General features: G+C 41.1%; 1 protein-coding gene across 1 annotated transcript in view; it reads left to right on the top strand.

Annotated features, from left to right (window-relative positions):
- Positions 1 to 25567, top strand: part of SWAP70 (switching B cell complex subunit SWAP70) — a 35033-nt gene extending 9466 nt beyond the window's left edge. The window contains exons 3-12 of the mRNA XM_015631817.3: positions 3601 to 3774; positions 11544 to 11771; positions 14286 to 14432; positions 14675 to 14783; positions 15980 to 16161; positions 19562 to 19669; positions 20849 to 21015; positions 21646 to 21844; positions 23148 to 23244; positions 23560 to 25567. Of these exons, the coding sequence (XP_015487303.1) occupies positions 3601 to 3774; positions 11544 to 11771; positions 14286 to 14432; positions 14675 to 14783; positions 15980 to 16161; positions 19562 to 19669; positions 20849 to 21015; positions 21646 to 21844; positions 23148 to 23244; positions 23560 to 23669 (1521 nt within the window). The 3' untranslated portion in view covers positions 23670 to 25567. The remainder of the gene's footprint in view (positions 1 to 3600; positions 3775 to 11543; positions 11772 to 14285; positions 14433 to 14674; positions 14784 to 15979; positions 16162 to 19561; positions 19670 to 20848; positions 21016 to 21645; positions 21845 to 23147; positions 23245 to 23559) is intronic.
- The last annotated feature ends 1044 nt before the right edge of the window (positions 25568 to 26611 follow it).

Here is a 26611-nt window from a genome sequence, read left to right as displayed (position 1 = left end):
ATCAGCTTCTCTGCCTCTCTAGTTTGTGTTTCTGTCATACCCAAAGAGTATGAGAGAAGTCCCAAGAGTGTCCTGTTTGATGTATGGGAGTTGTTGGCTTTAATACACGTAAAGGTACCTCATTAATAGCTTACTTGTTTGATGCTGAAGAGTCCTGCTTTGTCCCTAAGAAGCTGTGATCTCCTTTCTGCTTCGTCTTGGCTGTCTGAGATCCTGTGGATACCAAGCAGTCTTTTTTCCCAAATTCTGTGAAAAAAGAAAAGGCCTTAATTTATTTTTTACCAAAGGATTACAGTGGGAGAGGCTGAACCAAGCAAGCTATTACGTAAAGAAAACCCAAAAGAGATATGTATGGCTTTTTCAAATATAAAAATGCTTTATTGTTAAAGGGTGTTTCTAGGGAGAATAGTTATGGAAATGAAGAGCAAAACTGCATTTAAGTAACACTTCTATCTGAAAATGACAGACCTGGCTATGTAAGTAGGTATGAAAGGGAAGAGCATGACAGTGTATACTTTCCTTTTATTCATACACTGATCTGACTTCTAGTGATTGCCTGATATATCCATATCATCAGTTAATCTTAAAAGATTAAAGTGTTAAGGAACAGGATTAAATTACCTGTAACTTCATGTTATTTGATCTTGACTAAATGCTTGTAAACAAGAAAATTAGTGAAGTTGTTTGGATAGAAGGCTGTCTTTTTGGACAGGAAAAATCTTGACTGTGACTTCTCTTCTTTTAGAGATGAGTTTACATCAGTGCCAAAAGACAACATGCAGTGGGATGAAGTCACTGATTCATTATGTGTCTCCTTTGTTTAAAACAAACAAGCAAAAAAAAGCAAACAAGAAACTCCTTCTTTATTTATTTTTCCAAGGCATAATCTGTTATTTTGGATGGGGTGATTGTAGAAAAATTGCTGTTAATATATTCTAGTAAGCAAAGCTACTAAAGAGGGAGTGATGCTTTATACCCCAGATACATAGGAAGTTTTCTCAATTTCCAGTCATGTATCTTATGGAGAATTAATTGATTAGAGCCAGAGCCACTGGCTCAGGAAAAGTTTTTTTTTTATTTAAGATATTTTGATATTTAAGACATTAATAAAATATTTAAAGAATGGTTTATTACATTTCTTTAAAAATATTTATATAACTGTGACTTAGAATTTACTGAGAGGACTTTGTAACCTTTGGAAATAACAGTGTACTCTTAAATGCAGTTGGAACTTTTTGTATTTTTTGGTGCTAACTTACCCTGCAATAAAGCCTTCTTGTACAGAACCAAGGAATCATCAAGAAAAGGACAATTGTCAAGACATCCAAGTAGTTAAATGATTAAAACATTCGCTGCAAATAGTTTCCTTTATCTACATAGGTAATTTCAATAAATATTTGAGTAATTAGTATTGCCTGGTTGATGATTTCCAGTGTTATGCATCTTTTTACTCAGCAGATAGATGTATCTAGAATTTTCTTGCATCTGAAACAAAACCTGTATGGTTCTGTAAATGTCTCTTTCAGGAGGGAGCTGTGATTTGCCAATATAGTGTCTCAATAATTTGTTTTACTAGGTTCCTTAACCACATTTTAGCATGTTCTGTTATTTACAATGTATATCTTTAAATACCAATCAGAAATGTTTCCCTTTCAGTGATGGCAGTGGTGGTATTTTACAGCAGGCCTTATTTAGAGCAGGGAAGAGTCCTGGTGTGGGGAGACAAAGGACATTGTTCAAACCTCAGGTTATCTCATCTTCCAGGCAACTTCATGAATGCTAGTTATACTACCAATGCTTGTTATATTTTGGAGAGCCAGGGCTTCTGTGCTGATGTAATTATTGTCCTGAATAATTCCTAAACAGTGTCTCTGTTCTGGATGACACGTAGGCCCTACAAAGTCCATTTCAGGATCAAGTCTGGATCCTGAAAAAATGGCTTGCATGTCTAAAGTGGGACTGCTGGCACCACCGGATCTATTGCCCTGTGGTAAAGTGGTTCTGAAATCTCCTGCTCAAGGCACTGCAGTCCTGGTTTGCTGTGTTAGCAAAACCCATGCACCACCAGGACATTTCCAAGGTGGAGCTGCTCACTGTCAGGGTGGGAAAAGTGCTTCCAGAAAAGAAGTCACGGTTCATCGGGCAGGGTGGAGAGGACACAGAAAAAGCACAGGCAAGAGTAGCCAAGGAGTGGAGTGCTGGCAAATAGAATGAAGAAGGAGGAATCCTGACTCCTAGCCCTTCATCCAGAGGGTGTTTGTTCATTTAGTCCATGTTTCATTTAAGATCCATGTTTCTTGTGCAAACAAGACAGATGCTGAATTTGTGGCTGTGGCAGCTCTGGCTCCTACAGCTGCCACCCAATTCAAAAGACAGCTGTAGCTTCTTGAATCTCCACTCACATTGGTGTCCCTCTGCAAGCATGCAAAGTCTATGGTTTTTGTTCATAGTCTCACTTTTATGCCTGGAGACTGTTCTTGTCATCAGGTTGGTTTCTTGTTTATTTCTGTCTTCATTTTTTTATCTTTTTTTTCCTCTTCTTCCCCTCCACCCACATCAGTTCATCAACTTCCCATGTCTGTCATTGACTGAGCCAGTGTGGTGTGGTCACTGTATTTGACCGCTTACCAGACTGGGTAGGAAATTGTAGAGTTTGCATTGGTGTTCTTGAAGCATCTGAGATCTGTGGTTTGGCTTATCATAAAAAAAATCACTGGCCATTGCTGGTCTCACTACCACAAGAGGTGCAAGAACCTGTTTCTTAGGCGTGTTTTCCAAAATCTCAAAGGGGCTTGCAGTGCATGACATGCCTTTATCAGTTACACATCAGTAGAGAAATAGCATTGTTAAGTTATGGGGAGATAATAAATAGGTTTAATGTATAACTTTAATGAGGGTTTTAAAAAAACCCAGTAAATTAGAACTCTTGCCTATATAAATAATTCACAGGTCTGTAGGTGTAGTTGCTAGGTATGATAAAGGATAATGAAAACAAGAGGACTTTTTGTATCAATGAGGTGAAGGTTTGCAAGCCTGAGAAAAAGCAAAGATTTTAAGTGGATTAGCATTTGATGAAAAAAAAAAAAAATTCTGTGTTTATGAATACTCTGCAAGAGTTAGTTTGAGTAATGTGAAGTAAAAAACATATTAAAGGTCCTTCCCAGTTGTTGTTCCAGTATCGCTTTTAGCATATCCACATTTAGATTTGGCTATGCTGGTTTCCAAATTTGCTATATAAAATCACAGTAAGTCAGTGCAAGAGGAGGGCAGCTGGAACTAACACAGCTCTGGAGATGGTTTGGAAGCTGATGTGCTTCCAAAGTGCACTGTAGCCTCCTTTCCATGGAGTCAGGCTGTTATTAACTCAACCAGAAATTGGAGGTTGGATGTCAGTTTTGCTAGGAGAAATTCCTTATTTAATTCCATGCAGGAAGTCAGATTAGGTTGCTACAGTGCTCTTTTGGGCCTTGATGTTTTGTGGAAACTACAATTTTCTTGCTGCTTTTTGTATGATGAAACCTGATAAACTTTGTCTATCTGCTGTTCTGTGCATTCATACATATCAATTTCTTTGTTGTTCTTCAATTTTTTTCTCTTTAGGTTCAAGGAAACTTTGATAAAGTTGAATTCAACAGGATGTGCTGGACTCTCTGTGCTAAAAAGAACCTCTCTAAAAGTCCTTTGCTGATTAGCGATGAAGACGCATTTAAAGTGTGGGTTATTTTTAACTTCTTGTCAGAGGACAAGTACCCTTTAATCATTGTACCTGAGGAGGTAAGAAGCAAAAACTTAAGCTCTTTAACACCAGTTTGCTTAATGTCCAGGTTGAACTGTGTTAAGTGTGGTACACTCTAGAGATTTAAGAGGAAATACTATTTAATTTAAAATTTAAAATTTTTTGTTCCCCTCCTTTAATATTGTAAGGCTTCAGATGCATTTCTCTGTCTTCCAGAGTGCATATATGAGGATTTCCACAGGATACTTGAGATATTGATAGCTCTGTGTGTCTATCATTTAAACAGCCTGGACTAAACAGGACATGGCTGGATGTGATCTTTAATCACTGCACTTGCTTATAGCTGGTTACAATTTTGCAAGGGCAATACATCCATGTGATTCTGAGAAAAAAATGCCCCCTTCTGTGTTATTGTCACTTGCAAGATTAGTCTTCAGTCTCATGTCACCCTGCTGATGGAAGGGACAATACATTTTCTGATGGTGTCTGTTTCTGATCAAAACCAGCCAGCCCCTGAACACTCTTGCTTGAAATGTCTGAAGGAATAATACCAGAGAGATCTCTTTATACTTTTAGTTCATGAACAAGTATTGGCAGCACTCAAATAGGTATTTCAACCCTAAAGCAAGGTTCTGGTATCTCCACTATTTTCCCCTTGGGATGGGTGGGGAAAGAAGCAGAAGGATCAGAACTGTTGGCATGAATAATCCCTTGCAAAACTGCGTGCACATACACCAGTGGTTTGCAGTTCAGCACTGGAGGTCTGAATAGTAAATATCTGCAAATGATTTAACAGCCAGGGATCAAAACAGTCTGATTAACATGCCACTAAGAACATAACTGTGGGACTTCAAGGTGTTGTGCCAAACCTTCAAGTAGAGATAACTCTCCTATCAGAATAAACTGTTCCATTTTGCTTTCTCACTCACTTTTTAGCAGGAGACTTTCACTCTGTGCATTTCTGGTTTTGCCAGACCGGCCCATGCCAGGGCCCTACGTGGCATGCTATATTCCCATGAGAAATGAGACGGTCTTCTTGCTTGCTTTCCCATTTGTTTCTTTTGGTTCTGGCAAACAGGGATCATGGTTATAAAAGCTGGGACAGCTCCTTTCTTAGTAGTGCCAAATTTGGCTTGAGTAGGTCAGAGCCACTAACAGATGCCAAAACTGGGACTCAAATCCCCATCTCTGGTTTGTCAGTGTGTTCCCCACTGTACAGCCTGGCTTATCTGTGGGCAGACATTTCACATCTCCTAAACTGCTGACATGGTTAAAAGCTTCAGCCCTGCCAGCTCTGGGGTGTTTGCTTGCAATTCCGTCTCCGCCAAGGAAGCCCCAGATTGCCTTCTGTGGCTGCTGCCAGGTAATGGCAACATGTCTGTGTGTTGGCAGATGTGCTGCAGAGTCAACACTGAGCTGAGGTTTTCCAGATTTCCAGATTTTGTATGTGCTGTTGTTTGCTTTCCTTCCCATCCTTAATGTTCAGGTTAATCTGTATTGCTCTTCTTTATTTAAAAATTCTGATTGTGGACCTGTGTCTGCATCTCCTTGATTCCAGCAAGGTTGAAATGGTGCAATTTGTTTAAAGAGAGCTTACAGAGCCTGACTGACAAAGAAAGACTGCTCTGTTCTTATCATATACAATGCCTGTATTCACTCCACCTCCACTCAGACCACACAGGTAATGTAATCAGCCACTGCAGGAATGCTGTCTCTTCAACACACTCCCTTCTGGTTTGAACTGGTCCTGCATCAGGTTCTCTTTACTTCTGGAAAAATTTGCATTTACTCATCTACTCTTTGCACAAAATTCCCAAAGTGAAAATGCAAAGTCTCACTTTCAGTCAGTTTTGCTTTTCCTCAGATGTTTTGTATCTGCCTTTTTTATAAAATGGCTTGCAGGTCATGCATACAGTGGGGTTTTTTTACAAAGTGAAGTAAGGAAGGGAGGTGGAAGCTCTGCTGTTTGTGATGTCGATATTTTGCTTAGAGCAGTGTAAACCTCTCAAGTGTGACTACAGTGTCCCACCCAAGGAGAAGGTTCTCCTGCCCTGCCCCACTGCTGCTCTTATCTTGGCTGAGAATATTGCAACACACAATTGACTGCAGTTTCTGGCTTAGAGATCCAGCTGTTTGTGTGGGATCCAGCTGTTTCCCCTCCTCCCTCCCTTCCACATTGTTGACTTTTGTTTTGGTTTTTTTTTTTTTGTTTCTTTTCCACATTATAAGTAACTGAGAAACTTGCCACATACTTTCAGGTTGGAAGGGTGATCCCTTGAAGATTTTTTCATCCTGTGTTGAAAATTACAAGAGTTGTTTGGTCTACTGTTTAATACAGTGAATGTATTAGTACAACTTCATGTAGCTGTAAGGATGCCTTTTCTTCCTCCTTGGAGCAACTGCTCTTTGAAACATGCTTGGGAGGCTGAGTTTCCTCTTTTTTTTTTCTTTTTGTAATTTTTAAAATGAGATAAGTGGTTTCTGCAGTCATTTCATAGATTTCACATCTCATATCTGGAAGAGCCTCCTGCTTGAGTACAGTTTCACCTTATTTGCACTGTGCTGACTAAATACTGAAGCTGCTGTCATTCCTTCTTGCCTGTGTCATGTACTTCTGCACTAGTGCTGCTGTGCTGGGCCTTTCCTTTTAGACAGCTGAATCTGGTAGGGCTGTTACCCCCAGCTACAAAGTGTAAATCTTGATTCCCTGCCCAAGTGTTGAATGGACAGCAAATGGGGAATGGCTACAGCTCATCCAGAGAAGGGAAAAGAGGCTACATAAGGATTCAGAGATGCAGGCTGAGAAGAGCTTTAGAAAGAGCAAAGTGAGGAAAGGAGTTACCAGGAGAGAATCTGAAAGGGCTGGAGAGGTGACACAAGGGCCAGATGTTGCCTGTTTTTAGCAGAGGCCAGGCTGAATGCCAGAGGCAGTGACTGGCCTGTGCTCCTCACCTGCCCTGGAAGCTGGGATGTCAGCCCTGCCCTTGAGGGAGATAAGGTTTGTAAAATCCAGTGTGGGGAAGGGATTGGGTTGGGGTGTGTAGTTTTAGAATGTGACTTCAAGCTTGAGAGGATCCCTCTGTGGTGGGGAGAAGTGAGGTGACACAGCTGGTGGCTACAGGGAGCACTGGGCACAGCTGGTAATGGCCCTGCACTCCAGTGGTCCTTCTGCTGCATACTGGTGGGCAGCTGAGAGCACTTGAAGAGCTGGGAAGGATCAGAGATCCATGAATGTCTGTTTTGCAAAGGTACTCATGTGCCAAGGCAGAAAGCAGGGACCGGGTGGGAGCTCCTTCCCTTCCCCACAGCCAGATTTTCCATTAGATCATCTGAGATGCAGACATCCAAGTGAATGTTTCCTTTAACTCCTGCAGGCATTACCTCTTCCATGAGAAGGATAAAATGAAGGAAAAAAGGTGGAGAGAATTGAAGCCATAAGAGGAGAAATATTTCTATTTTGTCATGAGCTTTCCTTACAAGTCACCTCTTAGTTGTTACAGACTCATTTGTGTGTCTTGGTATTTTTTAACCAGACATTTTCTGTTTTATAAAAAGGTTTTCAAGCACTTCCCCTTTCTTATTTCTGGACATGTGACTGCAGCCTTGGGAATTCTTTATCGCCCGAGAGCTGCGGTGTGTGGTTAGTTGTGTTTCTGGGCCATTCTTCGTGGTGAAGCTCAGAGATACACACACTGCAAGCTGCATTCTCAGTGTTGTAATCCAGTGTTCACAGTTTGTTTCTAGTAAGTCAAACATACTTGTTGTTTTTGGCTTCATGAGAAAAGATTTGTACAGTGATTTTTCACTTGTCCTCTAGTCTTCAAATTTATTAACAGACAGCATTTCTAATCCTCCTGAGAGGACTAAGCCTTGTGTGGCTTTTTGTGTATGTCAAAATGAGGTGATGTTTTCTTAGCCTGAGGAGGTGAGAATCTGATCCAGTGCTGATTTTTCTGGAGTGTGTTTTTTATGACCATGTTTCCTTCCTTGTTCTGCATTCTAGTACCAGAAACTGAAACAGTGAATGAAATACTGGGAATTGACCCTTGGCCCTTCAGAAATCATCTCAAAACTGATACAAAGAGAATGAAAACAGTTTGTGTGGACTTTTAATTGACCCATGATCTCTAAAAGTTGATGATAGTGGTTAGGAAGATTTTTAGTTACTTGCATCAGTCACTTGCACTTGCATCTGACTTGGTTAGGAAGACTTGCATCAGTTCTTCACATTTCACTGCCTTCTTCCTTGATTGCTGCATGAAATACAGTTTTCAGCTTACACAGCAGATTGTTTCTTGAGTTGGCTTTTATTAGACTTCACTTAACACTGATTTAACTTTGGAAAAAAAGAAAGTAGTAGCTTAGACTAGATAATGAACACAGTTTTGGAAAGGAAGAAACAAATATTTGACTTAAATGTAAGTGATGTTCTGATGGTGTGAAGAAAAGGGGTTGATAATGGCTGTGAGTGGGGATATGACAGCTTTCATGGCTGTGGCCCAGTAACATGTACTCCCACAGAATTTTGTACAATGAGAGTTGACTTTTGACATCTGCTCTGGTAGTATCACAAACCTTATTTGAATAGTGTGAACCAGAATAGCCTTGTCTGCTGTGCTCTGCTGGGCATGAAGGCCTCCTTGGCATTGTTTTTCTCATTCTAAGACACCCACTCAAATATCAGAAAAATGTGTGAAAAATCAATGATGCTTCATTCCCCATGGAAACAGGAATACCTGGAAAAGGAAAACAAATAGACACTGAAATATGGGGAGAAGAAAGTGACTTCTGAAAGAAACTCCCAAACAGACTCATGTTAGAGCTCTGTTCTTTGTTATTTTTGATTTCTCTTGGCAAAATTCTGGCTGAAGAGTTGGTTGATTTGAGATGGAAGCTGGCTTTGGTAGTGTGGAGCCACTGGGTCCTTGCTGGTGTGTGTAGTGTTAACAACTCCCTGGCATTTTTGCACCTGTACTTTGCATACTTTTGACCTGAAAGCAAGGTCCCATCAGAATAGCAGCAAATGTCACTTCACTTTTGCTTTTCAACACTGCCTTTTAACCACAAGAGAAGGTCGTATTTGAGACAGGAGACTTCATTTGTCAGGCATTTGCTGGCTTTACATGTCTCTGTGGAGGAGAGGAAATGTCATTTGCTCTCAGAGGTTCCTCATTTTTGGACACCTAATGAGTGGTCACTATTTGCTTTCACACTGCTGCAACTTATTTATTTTTATTTACCTCACACTTCCATGTTTATACTGCGCAAAAGGCACTCTTGCTGTTTAACAGATGTATCAGGTAAACTTTTTCTGGGAACTTTGGTTAGCCATGTAACTGACTGAATTCACTACAAACCTTTAATCTTTATTTTTTTTTTTAATTTTAGAAATTGAATTGTAACATGCACAGATAATTTTTCAGTTAAGAAGAGTTACTGTAGTATAAAATAATGAGTATTTTATGTACTTTAGTGGAATTATAGGATATTTGTGGTCATGTAAGTGACTTGTAGATGTGATTAACAGAATTAAATGGTTAAATCTATTCTATGAACCAAAATAAGATAAAATGCATACAAATAATACTAAAGAAAACAATGCGTTGACTTATTTTTGGTGTATTATATGATAACGTGTATTAACCAGGAGTTTTGCATAGCTTAATTTCCAGACCATTAGTTTGATTTACATTTTATTTATATGGCTTAAGCAAAAATGGGAAAAAAATTAATTCAGGTATGCTCCCTGTGTGTGTTCCATTGTCTGTTAGTGAGACCTGGTACTTTTAGATAATGAACCAAAGGAATTTGAGAGCTGCCATGCCTCAAACAGTGTAAGAGATTGTGAAACTCTGGAACAAGGCATGTTAAAGTTAGTTACTATTTTTTACATTCTTTTTTTGTAACTGTTTTTACTTTGTAGCATTTTGGCAGTTATATTATCTACCTAATTAAGTCTGAGTTATTTTAACTTTCCTTCCAGCTGAAGTCCAGGATTGTAGTTCAGAACTGATGCTGCTCAAAGGGAATGAGCAGAGCAGCAGAATGTGTTTTGAACACGGGTAAAAAAAAAATCTCAAGGTTTTAGGAGGTTTGCTTTGAAACAGCTTTTCAGTGCTTCTGTTCTTACATTCTGTGAAACCTTTTTTTGGGTTGGGTTTTTTTTTTTCTATGAAACTTCTCTGGAGTAGGAAGTAAGCTGCTTCCTGCCCTTAACTGAATATTTATGGTAGTCGATGCTTGGAAGCTTTGAATTATTTTTTTAACTTGAGAATTTTGGAGAGTGAAAATCAGCAAAGCTCATTTTAAAGACTGTGAATTTGAATGCCACTTCTGCAGAGGCCTCTGTCATATCTTTGCTAGTAGGAACTGCATGAGGAGCTAAAAAAATACTGAAGTGCCTTACTTGGTGAAGCTGAAGTGAAAAGCAGTGCTCTCTACAATTTCTGGAGGCATATCCTGTGCCTAGCTGGGCTGTCTTCTAAGAGAGACTTGAGGAGGATGTGATAGACACAGCCTGGAGGTGTGTGCCCTTCCCATTCCTTCAGTGGAGCAGGAACTTTTCCTCCTGGCCCTGCAGCAGCTTTGCAGCTTCTCCATTTTTCTGTAGCATTACCCACGTGCTCCTGGAGTAGGGGCTGTGACACCAAGAGAGTCACTGAGCTGAGACAGTGGGAAAAGCACACTTCCATCTTCAGGGTCAATTTGGGAGTTTACTGTTCCACTGTACACTTGTGTTTCCTGACCATAGACATGAGGGAAAGGAAGGGATTTGGCTGTGCCTGCTGCAGGAGAGAGAAGCAGCAGCCACAATATTAGCATGTGTGCTGCATCAAAACCTTGAGCCATGGGAGTCTCTCTCTCTCTGTGTGGGGGGACAAAAACACTTTTTTATCTCTTTGTACTCCCAAATCTCTTGTGTAGAGACTCGTGTGTGCTCAGAATCCTATTAGACCAGCTAAAAGGTGACTTTGAGCTGTGGCAGGAAGGCCCTCACCAATTATTTTATTTAGAGAGTCATTGAAAGCATTTTACATGTTCTCAAAGCTGTAGATGAGTTTAGTTTAAAATACAGTAAATGAACAGTGATGAGTTTAAAACCAACATAAAAAACAGACTAAAGAACCCCCAACCCTCTTTGCTTCTTTTTCATTCTTGTGTTTGTTTTGACTAGTGTTACTGGTGTTATAATCCTGCACATGGTAGTGCTTACAGAGTGATGAAAGATTAAAGGACAAGGAGAATTTATTTGGGAAACAAAAGCAGATATGAAAGATTTGTTCTTTTATTTCTTTTGATACAACTGTCAGGATTGTGTCCAGAGATGGATTGCTTGACAGCTAGAGAAGAGGGGTCAGGTGTAGATCATACCTTGGTCGTTTTTCATTTCACTTCTAGTTCAAACAGCCTTTTCTTATTTTTTTGTAATTTGTTTGCTTTTTGTTTACAAGTATATTTTCTGAAACTTTTTGCTTTCTCACGCTTCAGTCATCACGGTTTGGAAGCCCTTGCAGGGAAGGTCCCATGTGTTCTGTAGGAATCTGAAATACTAAATGAGGCTGTCAGGTTCAATTCTTTGTTTTACTGTGAGGAGAGTAGCTGAGGGATGGGCTTGGCAGGCAAGAGTTCAGCTGAGACAGGAGCTTAAAACCTTTGTTAATTAAACCACCTACATTTAGGGGCCTACATGTGAGCGTAGGAAACTCGCTGTGATGGGAGTCTCTGGAGAAGCTTCGTTTACAGCTCTGAAACACTTGATTTCCATGCCTGCTGCAAATGATGGATTTCTGTTTGTGTTCCTGCACAGATTGAATATTTACTTAAAAAAATCACCGAAGCAATGGGAGCAGGCTGGCAGCAAGAGCAGTTTGACCATTACAAGATTGCTCTCAACACCAGTCGAGAGGGTCTTTCTGCCTGGGAGCTGATTGACCTCATTGGGAGTGGGCAGTTCAGTAAAGGAATGGACAGGCAGACAGTGTCCATGGCAATCAATGAAGTCTTCAATGAGCTGATACTAGATGTACTCAAGCAGGTAAGAACCACAGAGAACTAATGTTTTAAAGTAGAATGTTTTATTGCTTTAATTAGAAAATGCTCAGTTTGTGCTCAAGTTTCTTTACCCTATTGAATGATGAACAGGAGGAAATTAAGTAAATTATCTATAAGGGTTCTTTAATTCTATAAAAGAAATTGTGCTGCTATTCAGATTGTTGTAATTGTAGCAGTATTATGAATGAGTTGCTTCTTGGGAGAGCTTGCTTTTGGAAAGTGAAAGAAGTGGGCTCTGAATTGAAATATGGCCTTTTTTATGCTAGCACCAGCTGCTTGTTAGTTCACAGAATAGCTGCATCATGCTCTCAGGTCTGGTGACAGCTCTTCAGTCTTCGGAAATGCTTTTCTGTAGTTTGAGTTATGCTGTAGGAAATGCAGCTGTGCTGGGGACCACCTCTGTATTCAAACAAGGGGGTCTGGACCAGGGTATTGCTCCTGCTGAAGGGTTGACTTCTCAAATGCCCCACTTCAATAGGGCAGAAAGGTGTGGAAGAGCTCCAGAGGGCTCCCCCTTCTTGTTCTGCTTAGCAGGCCATGTGACTGACAACTTATTTACCTGCCCTCAGACTCCAGAAGTCATGCTGGCCTTTGTATTCTTAGCAAACATCTTTTTTCAGATTTCCAGGGACTGGATTATCCATTTTGGAATGCCTTTAAAAACTGCATTTCTTTCATGGGAATTGGAAGTACCACAGGCACCTGAGGGGTCACAGCAGAGTTTACCTAGAGAGCTCTTTCAAATTGACTTTTACCTGACAGGAGAATTTTTTTCATCTTTGATTTCTTGGTGAGGAGAGAAACAAAGGTTTTCTTGGCAGGCTTTCCTAAGCTGTTCTGAAGAAACCATCAGAAAGTCTTGGCACAGGAAATTCTTTCAGAATACCCACAGAACAATGCAAAAGTCTATTTTTGTTAACTGCTGGTTGCCTGTTGGAGTTGAGGGCTGGGGACACACACACACAAAGTCAGTTGAGGGCAAAATGAAGTCATTCTGCTGTTTGATACCAGGAAAATAAATTAACCAGTGTCAGTTCAGTCCTACTTGAAACTTGTAAGGAAATCGGATTTCTTTTCAGTTGTGATACAGCATTGTGTGTCTTCCCCCTCACTTTTTTTGTTTTGTTTTGTGTCTCCTTTCTTTCCTCTCTTGGTGCCTGGGCTTCTTTCTCAAGGATGTCTGAGTGCCTTTGAATCGTTCCTTGACAGTTAAAAATAGTTTGTGTCAAGATTTGGCCCTGTGCCTCCTGGGCAGTTTGGACAGGTACTGGCCCGGTGGAGAGGAGAGTTCTCTGTGTGATTTCAGTGTCCTGATACCTTGTTGATTCAGAGAATCATCCTGTTTATTGCAGTAATCGTATAATTGCTTCAAGGTATTAATTAATGACACATGGTCTCATAGCCAAGTGTTGTGCTACCCTTTTTATTGAAAGCATCCTGGGTCTCTTAAGACTTATGGAAGGTAACAGCAAGAGTTACATTTGTGATATTTTGTGTTCTGAAAGATGTGTCCTCTGTGTGATAGTTGGTGTGAAATAGCTCCTGCTTTTCAGGAGCTCTCAATGGGTTCTTAGAAAGTGAGAAGCAGCTGATACTGAAATAATAGGTAAACGTTTTGCAGAAATTTCAGGGGAAAGTATTAGTCTGACTTGGCTTTGAAAGCAAATTTGGTAAGTCAGGAAGGGAAAAAAAAAAAACCTGGCTATGAATTAGACTGTGCAAAGCATGAAAGATTGAACTGCAGGAGTCCTTTACATGGCCTTGCAACCACCCAGAGCTCAGACCCGAGTATGGAGGCGGCAAACAAAGCTGTTTCTCTGTGCATTCCTGGTTTAGAGCAAGAGAGTGGGATGGCACCTGGGAATAGGCACGGCCTTGGCTCTGGACATGTTTAAGGGGCTAGAAAAGCTGAGCATAGATAAGCTGTGTGTGTAGCGGCTGGCCTGGGTTTTAGTTTGGTTTGGTTTGTTTTTTAAACAAAAAAGCATCTTCAATTGTCTGAATGTTTTCTTTCCCCTCCGACCTGTAGAGAAAGGTATCTTAGGCTTAATATGATACAGCACATTTCTTTATATCCTTTTTTTTTTTTATTTTAATGCAAGCACATTTGCTTGTATCAAAAACTGTGATAGATGAAAGCCATTACAGAAAAATGTTCCTTGGTCTCCTTTCCAACTTCTTCATCCTCTTAATGTGGAATAATTTGAGTATACTTTCTGTATGGCTTGTTCTTAGCTTATATTGATGTTGGTGCTTCAGTTTCATCTGTGATTTGACTTTTTTCTGAAGTTAAATGTCAGACAAAAGTGTATGTAAGTATTTGGGGAATATGATTACAGAAATGGAAGGTACAGCTGAAATACTGGCTTTGAAAATATTTGGGGCTATGAAGTAACTTTTCTGTGTGCTCTATTGGGTCTTTACACCTTTACATAACCAAAAGACCAGATGGTTCAGCAGAGGCCAGGCATTTCAGCTGATCTGTTGCTTTTAACAGGGCTACATGCTGAAAAAAGGCCACAAACGGAAAAACTGGATGGAACGATGGTTTGTGCTAAAACCCAATATTATTTCCTATTATGTAAGTGAAGATTTAAAGGACAAGAAGGGAGACATCATACTGGATGGCAACTGTTGTGTAGAGGTAAAACCACTCCAAAAACTATGCATGTCTCTAAAGATCAGAATTAATTCTTTTTTGTATGTGGGATTGACTCTTGGGTATCTTTTAATAGAGCTTTTTTTACCTCATATGACACCAGTTCATAAGAGGCTTTTAGTGCTGGTATTTGTATCTCTGTGACACATAATTGCATAGATGCTGCTTGACTTTATAACTTAGATTTTAGTGTTTACAAAACTAATCTTTATTGTTATCCATTCTAGGCCTTGCCTGACAAAGATGGAAAGAAATGCCTTTTTCTCATAAAGTGTCTTGATAAAACCTTTGAGATCAGTGCCTCTGATAAAAAGAAGAAGCAGGAATGGATTCAAGGTGAGGTTTCAAAAATGCTATGTGAAAGTTAAGGTTAGTGGAATTCTTACAGCAGTACTTTACTCAAATTTTAAATTCTTGGTTTTGTGATTTTTTGATATCTCTGTTTTGGGCATATGGATCTTTAAAGGGTCTGAGGCTAAGGAAGAACTAAGGATCCACGTCAGGGAAATCAGTTTTTGTCATGTAGGAGCATCAATTCAGGCAGCCACAACCAAAATGAAATGGTTATTATTGTTGTTTTTTATATTGACTGTACTCCTAGGGATGGAGAAGGGAAGCAGCATTGTAAATCATTGCTTTTGGGGAGAAAGGGAAAGATTGTTCGTTTTGGCACTGTAAAATACTGGCTTTGGCTTTACAGTTTTGCTTGAAGTAGTATGGTTTGGTGAGCTGAGGATAAAGCTGGGAATTAGGGCTTGCTTTTCTATTCCCATGGCAGAGGTATTCCTCCTGTGAGACCTTCCCAGGTATGTGGTGGGTACATCCATCTGCAGAGTGAGGGAGAAGCCCTTGCAAAGCAGCTGTTGCAAATGCCATTGAAGAATGTGCAGCAGTGAAACATTTGGAGCTGCAGGCTTTAATTTACACTTCCCTTTTTACCTGCAGCATGTGTTTCATTGCACCAAAGTCAGAATGATTCAAAAGGAGATATTTTTTCATGGTTGTGGTATGGGAATGAAATACCAAAATCATCTGCCACTCCTCAGCTTTGCTGTCTTAAATATTTTCTCTCTGCATGTAAGTGAATGAGAGCTACTGTCTTACTGGGAGGAACTTTTCCCTTGGAGTACCTGTAAGAATACAGGGTTTAAGGTTGGCTTCAGGGAAGATAGATAACATCTTATTCCTTGGTGAATCACTGAGTACAGGTAGTAAGAAATCCTGAAGTGTTGGCGTGTTTTCTTGCAGCTGGGAGTGTCAGTGACTCATATGTCCACAGCTGTTACAAATCAATATTGGAATTGGCCTAATGCAGTGGAATTGCCAGACCTTATCCTTGTGGCACACAGCCAGTACCGAGAGCTAAATGTATTTCACTCCTGGTTTGTGTTGAAGCCAGCCTGAAGAGAATTAGGACGACTGACAACGACAGTGCTTTCTGATTTAAAAATACATTCAAAAACCCCCAACCCGAAGTCTACTCAGAGAGCTCAGCATTCCCCTTCATGGTGTTCTCCTGCTCTCCCCTCCAGCCATCCAGACCACGGTGAGCCTGCTGCGGGCGGGGAGCCCTCCTCCCCACAAGGAAGCGCGCCAGAAACGGAAGGAGCTGCGCCAGAAGCTGCTGGCTGAGCAGGAGGAGCTGGAGCGGCAGATGAAGGAGCTGCAGGCGGCCAACGAGAACAAGCAGAAGGAACTGGAGACCGTGCGGAAGGTGGGATTGGGAGCCTCAAGCTCAGTCCCTGGGGTTGAACTGGGCATCTCTGTCCTGTTCAAGCACATTGAGCAGACTCCTCCAGAGGAGCTGCACTTGTTTCAGGCCCCTGTACTGAGCAGGGGATTGTCAGGCTGGTGGAGAAGAGCCTGCCAGCTCTGTGGATGGTGTCTGGGCACAGGAGAGACAAATATTTTCAGTTGCTTTTGGGTTTTTAGTTTTCCTTTTCTGTTAGACACATCTGTCAAACCTGGGGCTTTCCATGAAGATTTTCTTCTATAGTTTACCCGAGTTTTGTTATGTTATTTGTATGTTTATGGGAACTATTCTCTTCCCACAGATGTAATTTCTATAATTTCTATCTTTAAAAACAAAAGATGTGGCTTTTCTTGCTGTGAGAGAGCTTTTAGTGTGGAGTGTGCCTTGAAAACAGCCTAGAACCCAGTATTAAAATTCAAACCCTTCCCACTTGCTGCCTTACACTTTGGCTGCTGTGTTCCCGCTGCTAGAGCAATCCAGATCTCCCTTTGTTTGCTCTACATGTCTCCACTACCTCCCTAAATTAATGAAAGTTTTTTTTTGCATTCCCATTTAGGACAAGTCTGCATTATTGTTTGAGTTTTTTGTTAACAAAACCAAACAATTTTAGCCTTTAGAAGAAACTTCAGTAATCTTTCCAGCTATATTTATATATTTATGTATTTATATATATATATTATATATATATATAATATATATTGTGAGGGCATTAAAGGTTTTGAGTCTAGAAAGCAAATAAAATAATAAAAAGCCTCACATTTTTAAAGGTCTTTTCATTGTCACAATTTGTGGCAAGGAGAAATGTGTCTTTTTAAAAATTAATCTTGCACTGCCAGTCCTGATATAGATACTATTTGGTTTGCCTTAAATGGAGTCTGACAGTGAAAAACCATTTTTAAATTAAATTTTGGCACCTATAGTCACCTATGTGTTTAAGATTCAGAATGTAAAATAGACAATAAAGGGTAGCCTGTGTTACCTTCTGCTGGTAAGTAATGTACCCATTAACAGAAATGATAAAGTTGGATTTCTGCATTGTTTCCTTCATGGAAAAATATTTAGGGGGGAAGACAACATGAGAGCAACCCCAGAGGAGCAGTAGGATGTTGACATGCTCCAGGGAGTTCCATAAAAATCACAATGGGTAAACTAAAGAGAGTTGTGGCCAGAAACATCTATTGAATTGGGCTGGATTGAAATGATTTCTCAAGGAAAGTATCTTAGGCTCTGTCATGAACCACTGCACTTTGCCTGGGTGAAATTAGGGGGAGGTACATTGTTGGAGGAACTGAAAGTGTTAAGTGTTAGAAAAACGTTCTTCAAGGAAAAAGGCTTTGTAAGGAACTTCAGGAAACTGGATTGTTCTGGGAAGCTGAGAGGTTGATTTGCTCCTGATGGCAGTGAGTCACCATTTATGCAGCATCTGCCAAAGTGCACTCTGGGACTGGTTTGTATTCTGATAGCTCCTGCTGTAGAGCATTTCAAAAGAATAAATGCTTTTGTCTAAAATGCATTTTTTTCATATTTTTAATGGAATTTTGACATGTGCACATTGAACAGACAGGAAGGTAAGTTTTTCCTTGTGTGGGAGCATGCAGAAGACGTGTGCACCCTTTCTGTTTCAGTTTGGGGTCTCGCATGGGCTTTGGAGACTGTGCTAACTCCTGCTGGAATGGTGTGTTCCTGTTGACTTCCCCCTCCAACACTTGTGACTTTTCCCTGAAGTACACAGCTCCCAAAAACCTCACCTGGTAGGAGCAGCTTTGGTGGATCAAGCAGGAAGTTGCTGATACTGAGTGGACAAAGATCATTTTCTTGTTGAGCTCTCTGGCAATGGCCTGGCACCCACCCTTGCCTGTGACTCTGCACATTTGCCCTCTCAGCTCAGTATTGGCAATGTTTGTTTAATTTCAAAGTGGGGAAGGAAATGTAGAAGAGATTTCACTTAAATAGGCATCTTGGATTTGATTACAATTGCATGCTTTTGAATGTCCTGGCAGAGGAAGAATGCTGCTTCTAAAACACTGGCATCATTTAAGCCTTGCAGAGGAGAGCAGCTCTGTGCTCTGTTCTGCAGCATAAACCCAGAAAGCTGAGCCTGCTCCACTTCTTCCCATCTATTTCAGACCAGAGTGATACTACAAGCACATAAAAGGGTGAAAGTTTCAGCTTGGCAGTTTTAATCACTGGGGCATCTCATTATCTCATCTGGATTGGTGAAGGAGGATGGTTTAAATGTGGTACCTCCAGGAACATGACAGAATCACAGAAAGGTTTGGTTTGGAAGGGACCTTAAAGATCATCCAGTCCCAATCCCCCTGCTGTGGGCAGAGACACCTTCCACTACACCAGGTTGCTCAAAAGCCCATCCAGCCTGACCTTGAACACTTTCAGGGATGAGGCATCCACAGCTTCTCTGAACAACCTGTCCCAGTATCACCTCCTCTGGGATTGCTCCAACAGGTCCATGTCATCTTAATCTTGTGCCCTGGTCTTACTAAAGGTCTGTGGAAACAATTTCCACAGCCTAGCATATTAAAAAATAAGTATCAGGTAAATTTTCTAAGAAAATTTTGTGAAAGAATGGGCTTTTTTCAGTACTGGTAAAGTTTAGGGTGGTGCTTGAAGATTTCTAACCTTGCAGGGATTAAAATCCTTATAAAAGGAAAAATTGTGACTACTGTCTTTATTTGTGAAATCAAGATGCAACAAAAGTAAAATAAGATGCAAGAATGTGGAAAGGTATCAGCAGCTGTTTCCCAGGCCTTAGCTAATGTTCCTCCTAATTTCAAGTGATGATTATGGTCCAGGATTTTATTTACCTTACTTGGCACTTTAGGGGATGTTAGAGGAATGATTCACAATAGCACAATCACTTACTCTAGTCAAAGTTTGTGGCACTTCTGCTTTCCCATGGCAATGCTTCTCATTTCTGTTTCTGTATGAGCTCTGTGCATGCTGGCATGTTTTCCCTATTGGAAGTCCTATGCAGTCCTGCCTGAAATGTGGTTTTTCCTAATAATTTTCTGTCCAATTGAGGTAGAGGAGGAAATACAGTGATTTCTATCACTTGAGCAAAGCAGGACTCAGGAAACTTGGAGATAGCCAGATAATTGTCTTTTCATTGGTAAATTTAAAATTTTCTTGCAAACAATCAAGATAGAAAATTATGTTTGAAGGCTGTGAATAGTCTCAGACATTAAAAAACCCAAACTGGTGCCTTGATGCTTTTGAAGGCTTCTTCCATTTTTTTTAAACAAAAATTGTTAAATTAGGTTCCATTCCCTCAAAATTACTTAGTTTTGACAAATTGTTTTTTTTCCTTCTGTTCTTCCCTCTACCCCCCACCCTTCTCTTCCAGCAACTGGAAGCAGCAGCTGCTCGTGCTGCTGAGGAGGAGAAGAAAAGACTTCAGACTCAAGTTGAATTACAAGATCGCTTCAGTTTGGAGCTGGAGAGAGAAAAAATGGTGAGTAGTGCATGAGGGGTTTTGCTGTTATTACACATAGGGAGCCATGAGTTCAGCAAGGGCTTCCCTCACAGGAAGCCACTGAAAGGATTCCACAGATTTTGCAGGAGGCTGGAGAATGGGATCTGTGTTGCATTTATTTGAGATGTAGGAATAAAATATTTTTACTGGTGAACTCAAGTGCTGGAATAGCTCGGCTACAATTTGTACAGCATTCAAAGATTAAATATTATTGGCAAATTGGGAAAAGATAGACTGTTTGAAGGATAAGTGCAGATTGAAGTTCTCCTTGCAGTTTTCAGAGATGGAGAACCTGGGGTCAGTACTTGCTGTATGAATAAGCAAAATTGATCAGGCATGATCAAAATGCATTTCATGTGTTCCTAGGACTGTTGCTTTTTAATGTTGTGGGTTCTTTTACAATTATACACACACAAAAATATAAAAAGTGAAGAAATGTTGTTGCTCTAAAATACTGTTACTATTCAGCTACACTGAGGGTTCCCCAAAGAACTGATTTTCTGTCTTCAAGGGCTTTGTCAGGTTGTTCTGTTAGCTGGGGAAAAGAAGTAGAAAAAGAGATGTGATGAGACATCTCAGAACATTAATGCACACAGTGCTGCTTTATGGGCTGAGCATGAATTCCTGAATGCAATTCCTTTCTGGGTCACTGGGATTTGTGTCAGCTGAGGGGAGCTGCAGACCAGTGGGGCAGGACATGCCAACCTCCTTCGCTGTTTTCCAGCCCTTTACCCATCCTGTGCCATCATCCAGAGACATAAGTGTGTGAGATACACTGCTGCCAAGGGGGGAGTGAAAACAGCACCATGAAAGCAGCCTGACCTTCATGTCTGGCCTCTCTACAGCCCTTCTCTTCCTTCAGTTGTGTATCTGTAAACTAAGCAACAAGATCAAACTGACTGAAATTAGGTTTGGAGCCCTGTAGAAATTCTGTGCTTCCAGGAAGTATGTCAATATAAGTAGCCTGTGTTCTTATTTTTTAAAATTCTCTTAGTTCTACATGTGCAGATCTAGCCTCTATTTTATCAGTTCTGCTCTGCAGTCAGCAGGAAAAGGTTTATCTCTGAAAACGTGGCCTGAGGGAAATCTGGCAATTCCTTTAAAAAATGGAAATCTGAGTAGAATGGTAGCTCATGTGTCCCAATTTTATGCTGCTAGGTGAGACAAAAAATGGAAGAGCAGGTTGCTCAGAAATCATCTGAACTGGAACAGTATTTACAAAGAGTACGTGAACTGGAAGAAATGTATAAACAGCTACAGGAAGCACTGGAGGATGAGAAACAGGCACGCCAGGATGAAGAGACTGTGAGGAAACTTCAGGCCAGGTATGGCTTTGACCAGGCAGAAAAGTGTTTCAGTTCCCCCTGCCAACAGTGAGTACCTGCACCCTGCTACTAATGGCTGTTTGCCTCTTGGAATGGGGAATTGCCAGTCCAAACACAGGACAGATTTCACTTTTCCTTAAGATATGAAGGCTGAAGCTGCTGTTCTGAGATCACTCTGTACAGGCTTTTCAGCTGTTTATCTTATAAAGCAGTAACTGTAAAAATTACTTTCTGCTGTATTTTATTACAGGTTTAAACTATAATGATAAAAGGTTAAATTTCCTCTTACAGGGACTTTGTGGAGTGTGGTTTTTTTCTTCATATACTCAGTCCTCCTAAGACAATGAAGATAACTTATGCATGCCTGTTTCTTCAGGGGCTCTGTGTTGTGTATTTGCATTATTGACTACATTTTCTGAATAGCCCTTTGTAGCAGTCAGACTGCTTACACTGCTGGCATGACACTGAAGGCAAGACAACAAACAATAATTTTTTCCCTGCTTCACAAGTTGTTTTTTTTAAACAGTATTCTCTGTCCCTAAAAAAAAAGGACAGAAAAAATTTATTTGTCTTCCCTGCATGGATACAACTTATGTTAAAGCACAATTAACATCGCAATCCCCATTGCAGATTGCTGGAAGAGGAGACAGCAAAGAGAGCTGAACTGGAAAAATGGCATTTGCAGCAGCAACAGACCATTCAGATGACAGAAGCAGAGAAGCAAGAGCTGGAAAACCAGAGAATGATGAAGGAGCAGGCTCTTCAAGTGGCCATGCAGCAACTGAAACAACTTGAATTGGAAAGGAAAGAGGCCCTTGAGCAGTATGAGGTGAGCTGCTCTGGTCATAAACCTCTCATCCTTACCCATAGATAGAAGTTCTTCAATATTATGCTTCTTTAAGGGTTAGTATGGCACAAAAGTTACAATAAGAGGTAGGATAGTTGGGTTGTTTTTGGTTTTTTTTCTAGTTTTTACTCAGTTTCTAGACCAGTAGATACATTGGAAGAAGAGGACCTGTTTCAGACACACCTCTGAACTTCTTTTATTTATTTTTGTTGTGATTTGCATGCAGGCCAGCTCAGTCACATCCTGAAATACTCTGTGTACATTTGTCTTCTCCTGCAGACTCACTTCATGTGCAGCCCCACTGCTGCCATAACTGGGTGCATTTTGCTTCTGAGTTAGTAATTCTTGCTGTGTTTTGATGATGTCACGGCACAGTATTGTCTTCAACAGATAAAAATGTGTTATTGTAGGCACTTACTCTTCAAAAATGTATTTAAGCAGTTAAAGATAGGTAGGAATTAGCTCAGATTCTCAATGTGCATCAAAGCCTCATGTCCCAGATGCCAGGCCTGCTCTCTGCCCTGCTAAGTGTTTGTGGGGAAGGTTGGTGACTATTCATGGAAGAAATAAGAGCCAGAATCCAAGTACAGAGGCTGAAGTACTGCATGCTTTCCAGGGCTAGAGAGGCGTTGATCCTGCATTTCTTTAGGTCAGGAAAGAGAGCCTGGCTGGGTTTGTGTTTAACAGGGGAGGGTGTTTATGGGGTGAGCTCAGAAGGACAAGCCAGGGAGCTGTCTTGCTTGGCACACAACACAAATGCTGTACTCACTGCAAGCAAGGGCCCAGCTGGGGTAGTTGTGGCCACTTTACAACTTCCCAGGGTGGTGTTAAATCTCACATCATCACTAGATTGCTTGTGGCTAGTACTTGAATCTTTTTTAGGTGACATCTCAGGCTTTTTGTATGGGAAGCATCATTTACTACTCCAAAGGAATTGCTGAATACAATAGACTTATAAAACCACAAAAAAAATCCACGAAACAATTATTTTAGAAATAATTAAATGTTCTAGTCTTCCATTTGGAATTGCCCAAAAGACCAGTCTAGGCTGAGGAATGAAGACTAGCTTCATTACACAGCCTCAGAGCCTTGTAAAAACTTGTTATTTTGGGATTCTGGTCTGACAACTTTTTTTTGGGGGGGTAGAGGGTGTAGGATGGTTCCACACTAAACAGAAGGCTGGGGGAATTAGCATGGTCCTGGCTTTTGATTTAAAAGGTGTTGTATCTTTTTATAGACACAGAATAAAGCTGTTCTTGTTTTCAAGCGGGCTCTCTTATTTCAGGAGGTTAAGAAGAAGTTGGAAACAGCAGCTAATAACACCAAGAGCTGGAAAGATAAAGTAGCTCATCATGAGGGATTGATTCGACTAATAGAGCCAGGTGAGTTATCAACAGAAGAGTTACAAAAATATGTATCCATTCTGACTCATGTACTTGCACCACCTGGTGACTTACTGAAGTCTGCCTTTCCTGTAGTTTACTGGTTTCACAGCAGCCAATAAACATCACTCTTTGTGACAACTGCTGATGGGAACTTTGTTTACCTCTACTGGCCCTACTATAAGGATTTTATTATCATTATTGTTGGTTTCTTTATGTTTAAAACAAAGCAAGGATCAGCCTGAGCACTGCACTGTGGGTGTGTGACGTCCCTGTCAGAACTGCCTGTCTCAAGTATTGCTCTCTCTCTTGCAGGCTCCAAGAATCCTCACTTAATCACAAACTGGGGCCCAGCTGCCTTCACTGAAGCTGAACTGGAGGAAAGACAAAGGAGCTGGAAAGGGAAGAAAGCCACTTCCGAGTGACGGTGGCAGCTGACATGTGGCCAGGACAGGAGCCCACCTCCCCTCGTTCTGCTTTGCACAGAGCAGCCTCTCGCTTACAAAGTTTAGTTTGCTCAGCAGGTTGGGCCTTTCTGCTCATGCAATGCTGTTCACCATGCTGGAGGGTCTGCTCAGAGCTCAGCCATTGCAGTGGGTGGTGTCTGACAGGATGTGCTATTTTCCCTCACTTTTCCAAGACTTTGCAACTGAAAATTTGTATTGAAGTGTAGCTTGTGACAGACAGAGTTGTTCCTATACTAGCCTGTAACAATCTGACAGCAGCTAACCAGTCAGGCAGCACCACTTTCATTCCAGAAAGTGAGGGAAGCAGTTGTTCTGCTGGTTCAGTTTAGTGTAATTTCAACCCAGGATAAGTCAGTCCTGGAGAATGGAGCATTACCTTTCCTTCCAGCTTTTACTTTTGCTCTGTCCATGTGTTGCTCTCTGCACAGTGCTTAGTGCTCAGACACATTCCCTTGGCAAGGGGGGGCTGGCATCACTGGGTGCTTGGATCTGGTGTCCTGTTTCCCTCTCTTTGCAGGAATCCATACAAAAGAGCTGGAGATAGGCATGTAGGGAACGCTGCTGTAAGACATTTGGAAAAAGTAGTCGTGCAAAACTGTTTTTGTACTGTCTCATACTTGAGAAGTGCTAAATAAAGCCTTGAGAGTTCTCTTCATAGTTTAAAAGATGAAGTTTTGGCTCAGATTTCTGAAGCAGATGAATGGAAGGTGGTAGCGCACACAGGGCAAATGTGGTCTATGTCAAGGCTGTGTTTGTGCAAGAAATCTGAATCATCCCACCAATTTTAGATGTAGGACTTTTCTCTTACTTTTAATTGGAGGCCAGATTAAAAAAATGTAAGAAGAAAATTTTTAAATAAAAATTATAAATATGTAGTGATACTGCTTTAGGGAAAAAAAAAAGGAAAAAGTAATTCTTGTCAATAAAATAACTTCAGTCTTTCTAGTTCCAAGGCTTCCGAAAGAGCCTGCTGTTTGTGCCTTACCATTCTCTCCTGGGACAAAGCCAGTTATTTCTGTTTCTGTAGGGAAAAGGAGCAAACCTGTGACTTTGCTTTGCAGATCTCCCACACCAGCATTGCTCAGTAAAACCCGATTCCTGCCAACTTGTAGAGACATTTTGAGATGCCCCCCTCGAGGAGCAGGTGCCCACTGGTGTGGCTTGTGAGCAGTTTGGACTGTACCCTGGACATCCATCCCTCGCCTGCTTGTTAGTTCAGCTACATGTTAAATTATTTGTAGTAAATAAGAAGTGAATTTTTCAGGAGGATAAGCAGTGCCTTGGTGTGCAGCACTTTGAGTCTTGGAGGAGCAGAAGCTGTACAGAAGTGGTGTCCAGATTTGGAAGTCATAAATAGCATTTTATTTGCCTATTAACTAAGACTCACTCAAATACTGAATCTTCTGAGACATTTATTCTCTGGTTATATTTTTATACTAATTGAAATCTTTAGTGTTTCAGTAAATGGAGTGCTGATTAGATTGGCAGGAAAATCCAGGATCTTCCTATTTATACTCACTGTACAGGAAAACAGTAGTTTCCTAAACTTGATAACAAGGCATTTTTAAAATTGATCACGTTTACAGGAGCAATGTGAATAAAAACCCAACCACTTGTAATAGAATTACTAATGTACACAAGGTTAAACTCTGCTAAAGGAGCTGGAACGGTATTTATAACTACCAAACATTTTATGTGGAGAGCAGAAGGGGTATTGGGGCTAAACTTGTTTAATTTTTCTAACAGTCTTTATTTTGGACAATGGTTTTTTAAGAACACCAAATGATGCATGTTTTCATATTTTTTACTGTTCTTTAGAAATGGCTGTTTAATAAAGTAATATAAAGTCATTTACATTTTGGATTAATGGATGCCTTATTGCCTGGGTTTCTTTTGGCCTGTTGGGAGTTCAAAATCCAGCGACTGTTGTGTGGGAGAAGTTGAATGGTCGGATCAATGGGATGTTAAAGCCATAATAAAGGCAGTGGTCACACGGTAACACAGACTTTGTTTTAGCAGCACTCCTGCTCTTAAATGTTCCTATTCAGTGCTCCTTGCTGCAGCCTGGGGCAAGGGCAGGGCAGGCTCAGCAGGGAGCTGTTGGGACAGACACAGCAGCCCCTCTCAACGTGTCTGCCCTGTCTGTCTGTCTGTCTGTCTGGGGTCAGATCTCCCAGGCAGAAGAGGAAATGAGACAAGGTTCCTTTTAGCTTCGTTGTCCCGGCTTGCTCTGACAAAGCTTTGTGTGAAGCTTTGCTCAGTAAGGATGGGGGGAGTGGTTGGTTTAAATATTAAACCGTTTGCATGCTGAGCAAAAGTACCACTTGAGAATGAACCCCTTTGAGCCACCCTGAGCAGCATCCAAAGCGAGCACAGAGCCATGAGCCACCGCTGGTCATGGATCAGGGAGCGTGGACATCTGCATCCCAGTGTTTCATCATGTCCCCTGGGGCCAAGGGTTTCTGCTCTCCTGTTCCCACAGACCAACGAGCCTGCTCATGCTGAGGATATCCCCAGTGAACTGTGGGATTAGGGATGCCACTGCTCTGCCCAAGAAGCCCTAACTGCACTTCAGGTTTACACAGAGGCCAGGGGAAAGCTGTGGCTGCTGTTCCTGAACCCTTGGCAGATGCACTGGAGGGCTCAGCCCGCTGGTTTTGTCTGCCAGATTGAGGTTTCATTTACCTGCTGCTGCTGGAACAGTCCTGCAAACCACAACCCCAGTACCGTGCTGTTCCCTCCAAACAGGATGGGCTTTGGTTTGGGGTTTTTGTTTTTGGGGTTTTTTTTTATCCTGTGACCATTTTATGGACCTGATTTATGAGCTGTGCTCACTTGATCACACATTCCCAAATTGTAACAGGCTGGCTTTCCAGCAGCTCGTGTTTCTCCTGTTTCAC

This window comes from Parus major, chromosome 5, assembly GCF_001522545.3.
Source record: "Parus major isolate Abel chromosome 5, Parus_major1.1, whole genome shotgun sequence".
Taxonomy (NCBI): domain Eukaryota; kingdom Metazoa; phylum Chordata; class Aves; order Passeriformes; family Paridae; genus Parus; species Parus major.
The sequence above is the reverse complement of the archived record's forward strand: the minus strand, read 5'-3'. Positions and strand labels throughout refer to the sequence as shown.